The following is a 17062-nucleotide window of genomic DNA, read 5'->3' as shown; positions in this document are numbered from 1 at the left end:
GGAAGGTTGTTGAGCAAGACGGCAGATATCAGTCCAGATCAGGGCGCATATCTCCGTGGAAGTCTGTCGGTAAGTGGCCATGTGGCATCTCTGCAACCGCCAACAAAAGCACAAAAGCTTGCGGTCGGGGCAAGCGTGCTCGTGTGTAAAAAACGGGTGATGTTCTCAATGATGCCGATGGGCTTTAGTGCCATTCGAACGCGTCGCCGAGACGTTCCCTCCCTATATAAGAGGATGCCGATGGGCTTAAGCTTTAGTGCCATTCGAACGCGTCGCCGAGACGTTCCCTCCCTATATAAGAGGATGCCGATGGGCTTAAGCTTTAGTGCCATTCGAACGCGTCGCTGAGACGTTCCCTCCCTATATAAGAGGTTAAAATATGTCCTTTTCTTCAGACACGCAATCCTCCACAGAAGTATGCTGTGCATTAGTGGCGGTCTGGCAGGTGCCGACTCACTTTTGCAACCGTTGCCGCAAAAGACGACGCCTGGAGTTGCGAAAAAACCGAAACGTGCAAACCAGGCTACATAAAGTTGGTGCTTAATTCTCAAGCGTAAGCGAAATTTTGTCTCGTGTTGCAATTTCTGTGCAACAAAGGACAACACTGTATGGCCCTCCTGTTCTTCCGCGTAGCCAGAAGGTAGTTACGACGCACTGTTGAGGTGGCAGATGATGCGAGGCCGCCTGTCACACTACGGAAAGATGCGTGCTAACAGGTTTTGCCGGGTTTGTGGGATGCCCGTATAACGAAGCAAGGCGAAGAATGCAAGGGCATTCTTGCTTTCGCTCACCTACAGCACATCATCAGTTTAATTCTAAGTGTTCTAGCGGATCGTACCGCTGTTCGTCCCTGCTTGGGCTCCAAATGTGCATGGGAATATAAAATTCCCGCCTGCGTGCAGCGCTACAGCCGCCTTTTCATCTGAAGCGTCCGCGTTTTTGTCGGCCTGCTCCCCGATTCCCAGCCGCGCGCCTTTGTATTCTAAGTAGTAGCGCCCTGATCGCCGGGTATCTGCCAAAGGGAGGAGTGCCGAAATGCGCATCTCTGGCGGGGAGCCACCGCCTGCCACAAGTGAAAACTCACTCGAAGCGGCTGGAGTACAGGCATATGCAGTATTCAACCAGTGAGCTGGTGATGTGAAAATCCATTTCGGCGGTGCTGTCTCGGTTCGCCGGTTCCTGTCTTGGGGAGATGAAGCGCCGCCAGCTCATGTCCACGAGCTGCGAAATCCGAAATCAAACCAACGGCAAAAAGCACTAGACAAATATTGAGGCATTTTCGAGGTCCAGCGGGTTTGTGAGCCGCGGCCTGAGGAGTGGCTCAGCGAAGTTCAGCTGATCTCTCCTCTCTTCTTTGCTTATCACTGTCCAGACCTCGAAGAGCTTCGCTCTCTTCTTTTGCCAGTTCGCGAATAGCTGTCCTGCGCCGTCGTTCTGTTCTTTTGAAAGCGAGCATCTCCGAGGTCCGTTGTTGAGCAGCAAACTGGCGAAGAGCATCGAAATCGGACTCACCTAAGAAGTCTCTCATCCATCCGCCAGGGTGACAACTTTCCTTGCAAGCAGCCTGACAGCTTTTCCACTTGGTGCAATTACCTATTTTGCACCAAGCGCACAGCTGCAGCGGCGTCAGGCCGCCTCCGAGTCCACGACAATCCGTCCCGCAAAATTCTCTGCAGTGCTTTGTGGAACATTCTGCAGTTGATCTGGCACAGCGTTTACAAAACATGCCGAGAGGTGCAAAGCCGTAAGCCTCTGTCATTCTCCTCCACTCACTATGTGGAATATTGTAGGGCCGGTCATCCTGCTCCACCTGGTCGTGGCTGAAGGCACCTTTGGCTGCCATCCGTAAAATAGTGTCGGCAGCGCCTGCATTCCAGCACTGACGTACTTGAGACCCCGGAGAAAACGGTGCAACCACGTATATACCAACGGCGAGAGACACCAGCAAAAAACGAGACGTCAACGGAGGCCGCATCTTGTACGGTATATTCGCTGCGTGGAGGCGTAGCTGTATGTGGGTGTAAGATGGTTATATGGATGTGTCTGCCATAATGCATTGGGTCCTACCAACCTGCACCACACTAGGCTCTTCCAACGGACATTCAAGCGTCCTCAATCTCCTTTGTGAAAAATGAATAGGCATCAGCGACTGCAAGCTGTTCCGGCTTTGCGAAAATTCGCACAGGCGTGGCACTTCAGCCGACTGCATCGCAAATCTAGAGCAGAGTGCTATTACGACCGACGTTCGCATATTGTCGACATGAACTGTTTACGCTTCTGATGCTCTCCAGGGGGTCTCAGGCATCAGCAACAGAGTCACCAGGTCTGCTCAGTGATCTTCACCTTTGCAGTCAGCATAGTAACGACGGAAAACAAGAAGGCAGCAGTCTCCTTTCTGCTGTCTGCATCTCGCGTTAGTAATAATAGAAGGCTTATTCGCTCGTTCGAGGACGAGTAGTTTGGTGCTAAGAAGCACTAACTGCTCCTTAACACCTTTTCCGTTTTAACGGGTCTTCTTTACTTTAACTCCTCGTCGTTCGCACCACAATGGGTAAGCAAGATTCGTGTGGGTCAGGAGTACTGAGAAAAAGAATCTTCCATGGTTGGCCGGCTGGCATTGGGTTTGCCCTCAGTAACAGTGGTGTTGAACGTGCCGCTGCCAGGCTGTCCTGGCGTGGCTCTTAAACGATCGTATATTGGGAAGGCTCGCTTCGTTTCCAGACCTGTATATGCGACTGCGTTAACCCGTTTAGTGCCCATCGACAGCTGCCGCGCAACCGCCCGCCCGGGCCCGCAATGCCCAGTAAATGTGCACTACATTTCTCTGCAAGAGAGGACGTGAAATGTGCGAACTATGAGGACACAAGAAAGTGACGGACCAGAGCGTTCGAGGTTCGCTGTACGGGGAGAAGCTTTTGCCACTTTTGTTGAGAAGCGATTCCTCTCACGAGGGGCGGACAGGGACGGGAATCTAGTCGCCTGCGGAACCTCTCTTACCACTCCGTACAGACGGATTATCCGCATTCCCATCGTGGAACAAGTGAAAAGAGCAAACGCAGTTTCTATCAACTGCGCCCTCGTTTTCCCAGTGAGTCGAGCAAGCGCCGTTCCTGGTACCTCGTGTTAGCGGCAATCCGTCCAATATGTTAGATAGCAGTGAGTACGGGAGGAGGGGAAGAGTTTCCCGCTGAACGTGACACGGGCAACCCAGCGGGAAAGGACGGTTGTGGCATCCAATTCCTGACACTACTAGAATACACAGTCGTTCAATCTGGCCACGGAGCTCAGAGTTCATCAGACAGCGGGAAATACACACCTGCAGCAGCAGCGAACTGCTTCATCTGTTCCTCAAGTTCCTTACGGGTTTCCTCATCTCCGTTCACGTCTTGCATGGCATCTTCCACGATCTGTCTGAGACTGGCTATATATTTCTTTTCGCCGCGCGCTATCGTGTCATTTACGTGACGCTCGTAGTCCAGCATAGCCTTCCGGGCGTATACCTCATGAACACAATCTGTGCCGCACTTATCCCTGCAGGACCTCCAGTCGCGGCACCTTTCACCTCTTGCCTCTCGGCACCACTTGCAAAGCACTTTCTTTGTAAATTCTTTGCCGTGGCCACGGCAGTCGTCTCCGCAATACAGCTGGCATTGCTCGTGTGGCCGGACGCACTTCCCCGGAACTGTCAGGCAGCTGTCGCAGAACTCCCCCAAGGGAGAAAACCCGTACTTAAGATTCCACTCCTGCCACTGTTCATTCGAGACAAAAGGGGGACGCGCTTCGCCGAAGTTCTCCACAGCAACTTGGGTTGCGTTGTCGGTCTCTTCAGCCATCCTTAGACCCGTGCCTGGGGGTCCTGGCTTCAGGTCTGGCTGACCCTGGAAGTTCTGAGCGTGGCATGTCATGTGCTCGCGCAGCGCAGCAAAGAAACATAAATAGAAGAGAATGCAGCAAGCACAGTGGATACTGTCCTTCACCATTGCGTGAACCAATGTGCTCAAAGCTTGAATAATCAAAACGTGTGCTAGCGGACGGTGACACCGCCCATTTTAGCATTAACGATGTGCATATGCCCCGGGGGGGCACGTGCTGGGAAAAAAACAGATTCGCACAAACCTGTTCTACGCTGCTGCCGAAACGGAATGCATCCACCATTGCGGAGGCTAAACCGGCAGCGGAACGGGAGGTTAGTTCCTATAGTTTTTTAAAACGGTGCGAGTGCTTCCGTGCACGTGTCGCAGCTTGATTAGGGGACCCCAAAGGCAGCGTGCGTTTGTCAATGCCAGCGATCTTGAAGAAAAGACGCAGTGCATGGAATCGAGCTGAAACATGCCGAACAATTTTTATAGTCCAGTGGTGCACAGCTGCGCTCAAGTGCTAGAAACAGCGTGGGAAACTGAAAGTGAGGGGGGTCGGGGGGGTCGCGCCCGTCAGCCACTAAGTGCATCGAGAGCTTCGGGCTATGCTGAAGCGTTTCGCGCAGTCGGCTCGTTTTGGCGTTGACATTCCCTTATGGTTCTGTCCAGCAGCCCGGACGAGCTTCGGATTTGCGAGACAAAACTCTTCCTGCACCACTAGATTCTGGACGACCGTTTCCGGGTTACGCGACTCACCGCCGCGAGATAGCACGTGCCACTTCGGAGGGAGTGAGTAAACGGACAACGGACTGTGGCCATTCAGCGTGTCGGCTCTGCTGGATTTGCCTGCAATGTGATTCAGACCTGCCTGCAGCTACCGCACGAGCTATGCAGCGCCCTTGAGTCTGTGCTTTCAGCCTTTCACTCATTGAACGAGGCCACTTCACACAGCAGCTTCTGACAGGTGCCATAGCAACTGCTATCGCGGCGGTTCGCAGTCTACGTATCCAGATAAAAAGTCATCAAGTGTTGCCAACGGACGAATTTATCAGAGTGTCAGGGGCTACCTGACGGTCCCGCGAGTGAGGGGAGATTCACCTGAGAAACTATACAGTTGGCTCTGACGACAGACATGAAGTCTTGTCTTTCCGTGTCCATTTTAGCCAACGATTCGACCCAACTGTAATTAGATATATACATACTTACGTCTATCAAAGGCACACCACATCCTTGCGACGTACCCACCTGACCCGTACTCTCAAGGGCAACGTAAAGACTGCGCGGTGCTTGGAGCCACACGAGCGATATTGTATACTTTGGAATCGAGACAGAGGAGGAGTAATATTTCCGTTGGACTGCTGCGTGCAACGAGGTGCCTACTACAGCGCCATAGCGGTATCCCCGGCGAGACATCACTTCGCGTGCTCAATACGCGGGTAGATTTTAAATTCTTCCTCGGCGGCGCAGACTGTCGGGAAACTGGCAAAGAAAGCCACGCCAGTGACACGGCTTGGAAGTCGTCCCGACGACCTACCGAGGTGCCTCATTGCACAGAGCGCCAGGAAATAATTTTTTTGTCTCTCTTGACGGCATAGTAGTACGCATGCTACTTGCCGGCCTGGATGTGCCCACACTACAGCTCCGGCCTCCGGGAGCCCGCGGAGCATCGGCGCCTTGATATACGTAGCACCTATATCAATTTGGGTGTGAGTCGTATAGTGAGTCATCTGCTGTCTCCGATGCCCGACGCTCGGGGCGCAGCAATCACTCGAGCTGCCAAGGTTAAGACCGGTGTCTCCTTTCGCCACTCTTCGAGCGGAAGGGTGGGAGAGAAGAAAAGGTGCCCATCCCAGGATTCACGCCCATACATTCGGCGGCTGGCGAGATTCCGGGTATCGCCCTTCCTCCCTTTCGGCCTCGCTACTCTCAACAGCGCGTGAGACCTCAGAGAAGGCGGAGTGAAGCGGAATACGCATCGGCTGAGACTTGACCTGTGCGTCAGGTTTCTATATGCGCACCTAGAGGCACTGTCGTGTTTCCTCGAGCTATGAATCGACATCTAGAACGGAATCCAGATAAATAATTAGACGCTCCTAGGGTGGATTGCGAGCCATGGATTCGCTAACCCTTTCCCGCATTCCCCGTCTCCATGAAACAGCTCGGGGCATCTGCAAGGAGAGCATCGATCCCGCCTCTTAGAACGCAGACATGCGGCACGCCGGCCCTCTGCAGACGCGTCGCCAGCGTGACACCCCAGTCCGCCCGATTCCCTGTCACCACAATCAGGTGAATTTTCTGTGAATCGCCTTTGAGCCACGGCGGCAAAACAGTAGCATGCTGCTGCGGCTCGTCCCCCGACTCGTAGACTGTCGCGCGACTTTCAGGCAGCGCGACGCCGCCACTGTGCGGGTTACTGAGTTTCGGAGAGTGTGACAAAGACTTTGCAGGGTACTCTCCGGCAGCAGGACCGTATCGCTCGCCCACACTTGCCTTTTTCTCGTCTTTTTTTTGAGACAGGCCACTGCCGTCTGCTGTCGAGCCCTGCACAGGGGCGCCCGCGCCTGCGGGCTTCTCAGCCCCCGCGCTGCCCCGCGCAGACCCCAGTGGAAAGGAACTGATCCGTGAAGCGAACGACGCCGACAGACACGAGGAGGGGTGGCGGCCAAGGCTGAACGGCGAAGAAGGCATCCCTGAACTCGCGGACAGAGCCGCCAGCGTCTCACTCTCGCTGCCGCCTGGACAGGGAATGGACCCTGGAAAAGGCGCCCCCATTGCGTTCGCCGCGGCCGCGGCAGAAGCGAGGAGCGGCGCGAGGGCCGAGGACGGAGAGTCAGCCGCCACGTTCTTGGCGTTTATGAAGTGCAGCTGCCGGAAAGACTTGACTGGACGAATGTCCAGAACAGTGGTGTGGCTGTGATGCTCAACAAGGTCATCGACGGTGAGAAAAGGCGGGCAATACGCCCCTCGAGCGCGCACTCCCAGGCTCCCGCCGCCGCACTCAGGGCCGTCCTGGTAGCCGGGACCGCTCCGCCTCGGCTGTGCATGCGCCGACAAAATGTCCACGGGGGCCTCCCACCATCGCTCTTCCTCCATGAAAGACTGGAGGGGATCTGATCTGCAACAAAGGAGACGAAACAAGAAGCTTGAGGTAAAAAACAGTTCAGGCATTCATACAGCGCCGGCAGCGGCGACCCACCTGGCGCTTTCGCCGACTTCTCCGTCGATAGGCTTCCTACGTGGACACGCGACAACCCTTACAGCCAGGGCATCTACACGGGCACGACGCAGATGCAGCTCGGGCGCACTCAGCAAGACTTACACAAGCGATTCTTCTGCTCTCCAACTATGCTAGAGCGGCTCTTTCTCTCAAGACGGAATTGTCTAAATATAAATGTACATATGTGTCGAGACAGTGAGTTGTGTATTAAGCAGGTGAAGCGGTCCCCGAGCTCTGTCGCTTGTGCAGCGGCTGAGGAAGACGCAGCGGCGGCTTTCCGTAGAGAGTCGTGTTTCTCTTGGAAGGCCATTTACGTTGTCAGCGCACGTACTCTGTGGGCTGTGCGGTGCTTGTATCGTCGTCTTCGTCAGACTCCAAAGCGCGCAGGGGCTTGCGGGGAGGGCCCATGAGCATCATGGCGGGGCCCTGAATCATCGCTGCGACGAGAGATTGTTTCTTTTTCCTTTTATTCTTTACGTCGCCTCTGCCTTGGTTCGAATTCATCCTCGAGAGGTGTGGCAGCCGCTCCCTCGAGGTGGCGCCCGAAGCAACGGACGCGTCATCATCACTTCCCTCCTCTTCATCACCAATGTAGAATCGCGCAGCCCCCCCAGACGGCGAACTCTCTTCCGGCTCGCTCGCCTCCCGAGCCTTCCGGTGCGGACGGGCTTGTGCCGTTGCGTCTCCCTCCGCTGGTTCTTCTTCATCTGCTCGACGACCGCCTTTTCCTGTTTTCCCTCCGCCCTGATTTCCCGCCCCCTCGCGGAGTCTGGCTGGCGCTTCCTCCTCTGCTCCCTGAATTCGCTCGCCCTCCGCCGCGTCGCCAGCCTCGTCTCCTGCCTGCAAAGGATAGCCCGACTTCCGCGCGAGGAAGCGCAGGGCCACGGAGACAGGTGTCTCCCTCTCGAGCGACGAAGCGACCCCACAGAGGGCCGGGATGTGCAGAAAGGCCGACGCTGCGCGAAGCAGGGAGAGGGCCGAACTCTCTTCATCAGGAGCCAGTTGCAGAAGCGGGACGCGAAGATGGTGAACCAGACAGACGGCGACGAAGAGCACAAAGGACGGTGGATGAAGGAGAAGAGAGTCCCACAGCAGAAACAGCTGCGGGAGGTCCAATGCGTGTGCAAACAGCGTCAGCAACCACGACAGCGCGTACAGATCCGGCCCGAGACCTGAGAGCAAAAACAGAAAGGAAGCAGGCGTCAGACATGCGGCGCACGATGCCCTGCGCACCGGAAGGCAGCTCCGGTCCCGACGGCGCCACGAAGAAGCGCATGGTCGGCGAGTCATACATAGGACGCCGCCATTCGTCAGACTGGACGCGGTCACACGCTCAAGTGTCAGCGGGCTTCTAACGTGTGCGACTAGGAGGGAGAGTGAGACACGAAATGTACGCAGTTCTAGGGGAGGTGTGGGCGCTTGTGCTGCGCTCTGTGGATGAGAAGCGCGTAGGCCGAGGGGGTCGGCAGCAGCGCTCCCCCAGTGCTTGTCCCCACACCCGTCTGTCTGCGCGAAATGACGTGATGACGCGGGAAGAAAAAACACGCCAGGACCGACAAGGCGTCCTACCGATCGCTTGCAGGTGAGTGGCGAGGAGGGGGTCGAAGAAGTAGAGGAGCTGGCTGAAGCACGCGAGTTGGTCCTCGATGGCTGCAGCGTTCTCCGCGCCGAAGAGCTTGAACTGGCTCTGACGAGTGAGGAGGCGATCGAGGCAGGCTAAGGCAACCTGCGGCTGGCCGCCGTACAGAAGCTGTAGCGGCGCGGCGATCGCATCCAGGCCCCGCGCGGACACGAAGGCGCGCGACTCCGCGGCCGAGACCGAAGCGAGATGCGCGCTCCCGCCCCCGGAAGAGCGCGGCGAGCGAGGCGGCGACAAAGAGAGAGGCATCCGGCAGCAGTGAGCAAAGAGCGCCTGCAGAAGGCGCCGCAGCTGGCGACGGCCGAAGCGACTACCCAGCAAGTCGTGGTGCTGAGGGAGACAGAGCAAAAACGGAACGCAAGACATCGATACGCAGGGATCTGCAGATCCATCTGGCGCCGGAACGAAGGCGAAGGACGGCGGGGACGTGGAACCGCAGGGTGTTGTCGCGGGAGAGACGAAGGAGAGAGCACGGGACGCCAGGCTGAAGGACGCCCCACGCGCCAAACAAAGCTGCCGCGCACGAACAAACCCCACGCCTGCGGCAAAGTAACGTGCGGACAGATAGGTGCATTGCATGTAGTACATATAGAGATTGATAGGTAGAAAGATGGATAGATAGGTAGGTGGATAGATAGATGATATATAGAGGAGAGATAGACAGATAGACGGATAGACTGCAGTCAGAGTTCCGAGCCCCTTGTTGAGGAGTCCTACGAATAGGCAGCACCGAAACTGCAGATGGGGTCATTGCTGCCGCTCATTGCTCACTTCGAAGCACTGGGAGAAGTCCTCGCTGGTCAGCTGGCGAGCCTCGGGCATCGCGAGGCCCTCCAAAACGAGCTGGTCAAACACGAACGGCCCGGCTGCGACTTCAGCCGCGTAGTTTACACCGAGCAGCGCCGCCCAGATCTGAAAGAACAAACGCGCAGATCTCAGCTTGCTGCCCTGAACTCGTGCGCGCCGCAAATAGCTACCCTCTGCCCAGGACCGAATACAAGTAGACCGACGAAGAGACGAACTCAGACGCGCACAGTCGAGACGCATTTTCGTCGCACACACGCGCCGCAAAGCTGCATACGCACCAGGTAAGCGAAACAGGCAGGCGCACCCGCTGATGGAAAATCCACCGAGTTCGCGACTGCCTTCAATCGCCGGGCGATGCAGACAGGGCGAGCAAGCGATCACAGCCCACCATGAAGCGCACGCCTCGCTGTCGGGCTTCACGCAGGGGCCCTCTGTAGAGGAATCGTGGCTAAGCCAGCGCGCCGGGTTTCTCCCAATAAAAACCTACCTGCGGGCGCAGAAGGGGAGGGATGTCTACCGCCGCCTCCTCAGTTAAGCGCTGGAGACTCTTGGGAAGCTGAACGAGCAGCGACCGGAAGAGCCTGACTCTGTAGAGTAAGAGCGGAAGAAAGAAAAAACGCAGCCGCAAACAGCAGAGTAGAGAGAGCTTTTCGTCGAAACACTGCGCGCGCCGCCGAAGAGGAGGCAGCACGAGAGGAGAGGCCAGCAAACAGAGTTCAGAGACGACGTGCAGACTTCAGCGTCTCACGCGAACAGAACGTGCCTGCGACGCGAACTGGAGGGGAAAAACGAACGGGCGGCCGCTGGGGCGAGAGACGCCTTGCACGCCACGCGGACATAGAAGAGGGAGGGGAAACGAGGCGAAATCTCTGAGAATCGAATTAAACCCTGGCGAGGGTACCAGCACCCACGCAGGAAAACAGGCCGCACCAGGAGAGAGCCGCTGCAGAGTCCTGAATCAAGAAAAGACGATAAGGCAGATAAGACGCACATCCATTTAGAGTCTACAGCCAAGAACATCACAGAGAAGAAAGCACGAACCGATGAGACCGCAGCGCAGACAGAGCAATGGCAGTTGTTTTAGTAGGAGTTCCGCCTACCGCAGTCGCTGATACAGGAAGTGAAACTGCCGCATGTAGAGACACCTGGGCCGAACCTGCGGAGCAAAAGAGCAACATTTCGAAGACTATGGACTTCAGACAGAGTCGCCGCCGCAAAAGTTTCAGACGCCTAGCACGCCTCTCGCTGCGCCTCCTTCCGTCGGTTCCCCGCTGCCCTCACGCACGAGCGACCTCCTCTGCGCGCACCCGCGCATATACATCAATCTAGCTGTCTATCTATTTATACATATACAACGTAGAGAAGTGTGGATGCCATTCGGTATTTTGTGCCCGGCCCAAAACGTTCACACCGCGAGAGGCATTCGATTCGATCGGTGAAGACTTGCATTGCGAAAAAAACTGTACCTCGTGCATCTGCGAAATGGAGAACCGATCGGCCTCCTGCAGCGCCACGACGGTGTCGTGGATGCAGACGCCTGCAGAGGAAAGAAGCAGGCGGCGCACGAAAGGCCTCGTCTCCCGAATTTGCTGATTTCCCCCCGGTCTCTGCGGACCCGCGCGGCAGAGGCCCTCTATGCGTCCGCGCCTCAGTCGCATGCCCCCTCACCCTCTGCGACGCCCAGCGAGTCTGCCGTGCGCGGGGTCACGTGTAGCAAAACACAAACACCGAAACGTGTTTTGTCTGACGCACACAGCTGCATGCGACAGATTCTTTCCTGTCCCTCTCGTGAACAGCGGGGGGCGAGGCCCTCTATTGAAGCTGCAGAGAGGCCTTCGCCCCGTTAGCGAGGAGTGCCTCGCAGTTGCGCCTACCTCGGATGCGCGCGTCGCCCTCCACCCAGTTCCCCTCGACGTCGAGCCAGTTCCTTCCCGCGCTGAATCCGCAGGCGAAGAAGCTCCGGTCCTCCACAGCGCCCTGCAGCAGCCGGCCTGCCTGCCGTTCGCTCTCTTCGCCCTCGTCGTCCTCCTCGTCTCCGCCCCCGCGGCCGCCCTCACGAGGCGAGAGCGGGCCGCGGGCTCTCTCGCACGCGCTCTGACCCGCGGCGAGCCCGACGGCTCCCAGCGTCTCCTCGGCGCCGGCCTCGGGGCTTCTGTCTGCGCTCTCCAGGGAGCACAGACCTTCGTGCGAGCTCGTGCCTTCCCTCTCCCTCTGCCGGCGGGTCGCATCCGCGCGTTGCGCGCGCGACTCGGGGCGCGCTTGCGAAGCTGGGGGAAGCAGAGAAGCGAGAGACAAGCAGCTGCAGGCTTGGAAGCCCTCCGTCGGCTTTGCCTCAGCGCCGCTCGACAAGGTGCGCGCGGGCGCCGCACAGAAGTCGTGGAGAAGGCGCAAGTCCAGCAGGGGCGACAGGAACGGGAGACGGTCGTGTGAGCCGCCAGCCCATTGAGGCCAGCGCACGCCCCCCTCCTGCGACGACTCAGCAGGCGGAGACGAGGAAGGAGACTGCGGCGAAGCCGCGGAAGACGACGGCGAAGACGCGAGTGCAGCGGGCGAGCCGGAGGAAGTCGTGCGCGGAGACGGAGACGAAGAAGAGACGTTCACGCGGCCCGACTGGCGCGCCGCGGGTTTGTCGGCAGAGGCGTGCGCTGCAGAGCCGACGCGCCGGCTAGCCCTCAGGGCGCCGAGCGAGTACTCGTGGGGGGCGGACGAAGGAGACAGCACAGAGGGAGGCGAAGAATCGGCGGAACGGGGCGAAATGCGCCGAGGTCGACGAGCGTCTCGCAGACGTCGCCGCCTCGCAGCTGCCACCAGAAGAAAATCTCTTCCAGAGGCACGTTGTGGTACCGGGACAAGTAGTCCTTCGCGTTTGCGGCCTCCACGCACGAGGCGAAGCGTGGAGCGCCTTTGGGGCCGTCTGCGAGGCGCAGCGCATCAGGACCAAGAAGAGAATCACGACGCAAGCCAGAGACTCGGCAGTTCTCGCGCACCTTAACAGGAGAGAATCATGACACAGCTGCCCTTCACATTCTAGAGCACAGACATAGATCCAGCTGCGCGGAACGCGACGCAACTTTCAGCGAGAGCTTACCGCTCGCACCGCTGCGGATCGCCTCCAGTGTGTCGTCAATGTGCAGGTCAAGCAGGAGCCCAGCAGCCTCCGCTGCCCTGGGGCGCGCCAGCAAAGTCTCCTTCTCCACGACCGTGGGCAGCACAGTTCGCTCTGGCTGCCGCCTGGTGGATTCATTCCTCGCCTCCTCCGCCACCTCGCGCCCATTGTCCCGTCCGCAGTCGCCGTCTGTCTCTCTTTTAGAAGCTTCGAGTCTTCCGCCTCTCACCCTGTCACGCGCCGGCTGCGAGAAGGCGTCGGTCCCTTTGACGCTCGCTAGCGAAGACACCTTGGCGCCCTGCGATCCGCCAAACAGACGCGGCTGGCAGGGAGAAGAAAGGAACTCGCGGCTGCAGGCGAGGCTCGCAGCCTCCGCCGGCGAGAATCGGCGGCCCGGGTTCACCTCCAGGAGGCCCCTGAGCAGGTCGCGGAAGCCGGAGGAGAACGGCGAAAAAGGGGCACGGGCAGACCGAGAAGGCCGACACCTCGCTGGGGCTTGGGGTGCGACTCGGCTTCCAGAAGACCGCAGAGACGAAACGTGAAGGAGAGAAGGAGAAAGCGCGTGTGAGAAAAGCGCGCCGCCAGAAAACCAGCCCGCTTGGGAGCAGAGCACAGCCCAGAGGAAAGTCTCCTCAACCTCCCAGCCCTTCGCAGCCGGCGACGCGAGCCAACTCGAGCACGGCGACGAGAGCTGGCGTCTGCCTTCCTCGTCTTGGCTGTTGGGGGCGCGCCACGCGCGCTTCGTCCCCTCGCTGTCGGCTGCGTCGTCGCCCATGCCTTTCCGCTTCTCGAGACAGGCGGAGAGCGCAGCGAGAAGGGCCGCGTACGCCTCAGGCTCCACTAGGCAACAGGGCCGGCTCACCACGTGCCGCAGTTCAGCGACGAGACGCTCCTTGTGCTGCAGAAGACGCCGCTCAAGGCTTCTTCCAATGCAAGAGAACGATGCTGCTCTCCACAGTAGCTGCCGCCCAGCCCTTCCCGCGGGCTCGCGACCGAAGCCATTGGCCTTCTCATCGCTCCTGCGCGGCCTCCCACGGCTTCCTCCACCCTCGCGTCTCCCTTGGTTTCCTTGCCTCTTCGCATCTTCCGCTTCGCTGATTTCTGGCCCGTTTTGGAACAGAAAAGTGCAAGCTTCGTCGACATGGGGGCGCACATGGTCCTCGTACGCCCAGTGTACGTACAGGAGCATTCGCGCCGCATGCTCGATGGCGCGCAGAGTGCAGAGGGGGTGGAGATGCGGCAGACGTTTCTCTTCCTCGCGCGACCTCGGAGCGTAGTGGAGGTCGCCTTCGTCTCGCCCCCGCTTTTCGCAGGCAAACCAATCGTCCCAGCCGCCCACTGGGATCGGGAACCCCAGGATCCGGTCGACTTCGCGTTGCCAGTCTCTCTCCCAAGCCTCAACCTCGGCCTCGCAGGCTCCCTCCTCTCCCTCCGCGTCTCCTAGAGCTCTTCGTTCTCGGAGTCCCAACTCGCCCTGCAGCGCCCGAAAGCCCTGCCTCTCGCCCGACCACGAACGGTCTCTGCCTCGGGCTCTGTACCCTGTCTGGAGCTCCGCTTCGGGCCCCGTGGAGGCGTGCGCGGGCGAGTGCGCCTCCGCGCGGTCGGCGGCCTTGTCGAGCGCCGTCGGTCGCTCTGCAGTCTCTGCCTTTTCTTTCGCCTCAGCGCGCGCCTGTGCGAGGAGCGCAATGAGCACGCCGGGCTGCAGGCGCGGCGGCCCCTGGGCGGCCTGCAGGAGCGCGGCGCCCAGAGCCCACGAGTCGTCTTTCGAAAAGGGCGGCGAGACGGCCGAGACTTCGGCGCCGAAGAGCGCCTGCTGCGGCGTGAGGAACGGCGGGCACGGCAGGAGGCGCGTGTGGGGAGACAGCGAGCCGCGGTGGAGCAAGTAGTTCAGACCCCAGTCGCTCAGGCGAACGTCGCCGTCCGCAGTGAAGCGGATGGTGCTGGGGCACAGCCGACCGTGAGTCAGGCCCTGCTCGTTCAGAAACGCCAAGGCAGAGAGGATCTGCGCGGCCATGCGCCTCAGAAAGGCCTCCGGCAGCAGAGCAGCGCTCGCCAGCCACCGCGCGGCAGACGACGCGGAGTTAGAGGCAGCCGAGCGGCGCTGCGGAGAGGGCGAAGCTGACGCAGCCGAAGCAGAGGAAGGCGGAGAGCGGGCGCCTAGCGCCTGTTCCCGTTGGTGGATGAGGTCGGCGAGAGAAAGCGACCAGTACTCAGAGACGACAAAAAAGCGCTCGGCCTTGCGAAGGATGTGAGTGTACGAACAGAGGAACGGATGTCGCAGTTGCTTGAGGAACTGAAAGCGCGTGACCACCTGGCGGTAGGCCGCCTCTGCCTCTTCCACTCGAACGCTGTCGCCTTCTGTCCGGGGTCCCCTGTCGTTTATGCGGAAGCCGCGGCCCTTCTCGTTCGCCGTTTCGTGCGCGTCTTCGTCGGCAGCGGCTGAATCGTTCCTCTGAGGTCCCCTCCGCCCCAGCGCCGCGCCCTCTTCGCCTCCTGGGGCGGCGGCCTCCACAGGCAACGCGGACGACTCTTCAGCAAAAAAAGCAGTCGACGCGGGAGCGACAGGCGGGCGTGTCTGCGGAGAGTCTCCCCCTGGGGGAGCTGCGGCATCTGCGGCAGGGGCGCCGCGCGGAAGGGCTCGCCCGTGTCCGTTCAGCGAGGCGCACGAGTCTCCGCAGCTTTTCGGGCGCCAGTCGCCTCCCCCCCCTCGTGTCTCCGTCTGAGGAATCCGAGCAGGGAGGAGAGCCTCGAGAGGGATTCCCCCCTGTGAGCCTTCCGCAGGCCCAGATCCATGCTGCTGAAGGCCAGACGCACGGGAGCAGGCTTCGAAAAGAGACCGAGTTGAAAACGGCTGAGACTCCACGGCAAAGGTCTGGAATCCCAAAAGGAACTCCGAAGCAGCTGACGAAAGAGAGAAGACGTCATCTTCCACGGCCTCGCAGGCTGACTTGAACGCGGAGGAGGTCGCCATCCTCACGCATCCATGCGGACGTCTTCCTCCACCAGAGCATGCGTATCACCACGTCCTGCTCATGGAAGGAGAGACGAAGCTTGAATGAATGCGGCTCGAGTGCGCCTATGAGGCAAAAGAGACGTCCACGGGCCTATTCGCGGCGGGCGTAGACCGGAGGGGTCTGAGGCCCGCAGCCGGCCCAGTGAAAGCGCGCGGCGAGAAGGCCATACGCCAACTGGCCTTGTTGTCGCGAGCCTCAGGAGCAGGCGAGTGTGAACGAGGTTATGGATCCTTGACTTCTGCGGAATGCAGCCGACCGGTGCCCGGGACAGAAAACACCCGTTGACGTCGTCCCGACGCATGTGCGTTTTTTATCTGTGAAGAGTCCGCGTGGCTGATACGAGTCTACCAGCGCCTCCTGGAGGCACCGAGAACTCAGAGGAACAACGGAGCAATGTTCTTACACCAAGGAGCTTGCCGTGCTGGCTCACCCCATCAGATTCCGAGGACGGGAGAGGCGAAAAAAGCAGATACCATTCGAAGAAACAGATACCCCCGGATAATGTGGAGCGTCCAGCGCCGGCAGACAAGGTTGGGCAGAAGACGCGGAGGTGGAAGAGGCGCTCTTCAAGGAGGAAGGAACGAAAAACCGAGACGAAATGGATGCCACGAACGGGGCATACAGTGTCGTGGACGGACGGTATTTGTTTGAGCTGGCTGAAGGCCACCACCAGCCCTTCTGCGCTGTTTCAGTTGCCTGACAGGTGGACTCACGGAAACTGGGCAACCAGTGGCGAGTACGTGGCACGACTGGCAGACGGAAAATGCTTTTTTCTTCGTCGACGCGTGTTGCGGACGTGGCAGAAGCGCTGATACATCTTTTATGGCAACGTCGTGTCTCGCGAGTGCATCTGAACTCCCGGGATAAAGCCAAGCATATAGGCTGACGTGTCCATGAGATTGGAGGGGGTGGATATTGATAGAAAACGTCCTTGAAAAAAGCACAAAGAGAGTTGCGTACTTCGCGTTGGTATACATGGAAGTTGACGCCGCCAGGAACACACGGACTGTGGAGAGCCGCCAGCTGCATGCGATGTCGAGCCTACCGACAAGCTACGGCAGGCCACTTCCCAGTCATTTTCCCTTCTCTTTGCTCGTGGACGCCGTTTTTCCCGTGCACTTTATTTGCTGTCTCCAACAGAGAGCCATTCGATAGCGTGACTGCAACACTACGGCAGTTCGAATGCTTCAGCAGAAGCAGATGGGGTTCGAAAGGCAGCGAACGTACCGCATCATCGCGCGACAAGCACTTTGAATAGCTGTTGGCAAGTTATCAGGGTCGTTCGTGGAATGTGTCTGCGGTTTCGGTTGAGAAACATCACTTTGAGGCGGCCTTTTGGCGCCGATTTGGTCGGTCATTTGCCCGCTGTTGCTACTCTTTCGGGCATTCAGCGCGGCCCTTCGCCGAATCAAAGGGGCCGCC

The 17062-nt window shown here is 59.0% G+C and overlaps 3 protein-coding genes across 3 annotated transcripts; all 3 read right to left on the bottom strand.

Annotated features, from left to right (window-relative positions):
• Positions 1-1257: 1257 nt before the first annotated feature.
• Positions 1258-1497, bottom strand: BESB_003490 (uncharacterized protein; the record flags this gene model as incomplete). Its single annotated transcript, XM_029359104.1, has 1 exon — positions 1258-1497. The coding sequence occupies one exon, from the start codon at positions 1495-1497 to the stop codon at positions 1258-1260; it is 240 nt and encodes a 79-aa protein (XP_029222017.1).
• A 1787-nt stretch (positions 1498-3284) lies between these two features.
• Positions 3285-3980, bottom strand: BESB_003480 (uncharacterized protein; the record flags this gene model as incomplete). Its single annotated transcript, XM_029359103.1, has 1 exon — positions 3285-3980. The coding sequence occupies one exon, from the start codon at positions 3978-3980 to the stop codon at positions 3285-3287; it is 696 nt and encodes a 231-aa protein (XP_029222016.1).
• Positions 3981-5978: 1998 nt separating this feature from the next.
• Positions 5979-15597, bottom strand: BESB_003470 (uncharacterized protein; the record flags this gene model as incomplete). Its single annotated transcript, XM_029359102.1, has 10 exons — positions 5979-6972; positions 7406-8246; positions 8644-9043; positions 9485-9625; positions 10008-10107; positions 10621-10676; positions 10987-11057; positions 11395-12434; positions 12508-12547; positions 12609-15597. The coding sequence occupies 10 exons, from the start codon at positions 15595-15597 to the stop codon at positions 5979-5981; spliced, it is 6672 nt and encodes a 2223-aa protein (XP_029222015.1).
• Positions 15598-17062: the final 1465 nt, after the last annotated feature.

Source organism: Besnoitia besnoiti, chromosome I, assembly GCF_002563875.1.
Source record: "Besnoitia besnoiti strain Bb-Ger1 chromosome I, whole genome shotgun sequence".
Lineage (NCBI taxonomy): Eukaryota > Apicomplexa > Conoidasida > Eucoccidiorida > Sarcocystidae > Besnoitia > Besnoitia besnoiti.
This window is presented reverse-complemented; position numbering and strand designations above follow the sequence as displayed.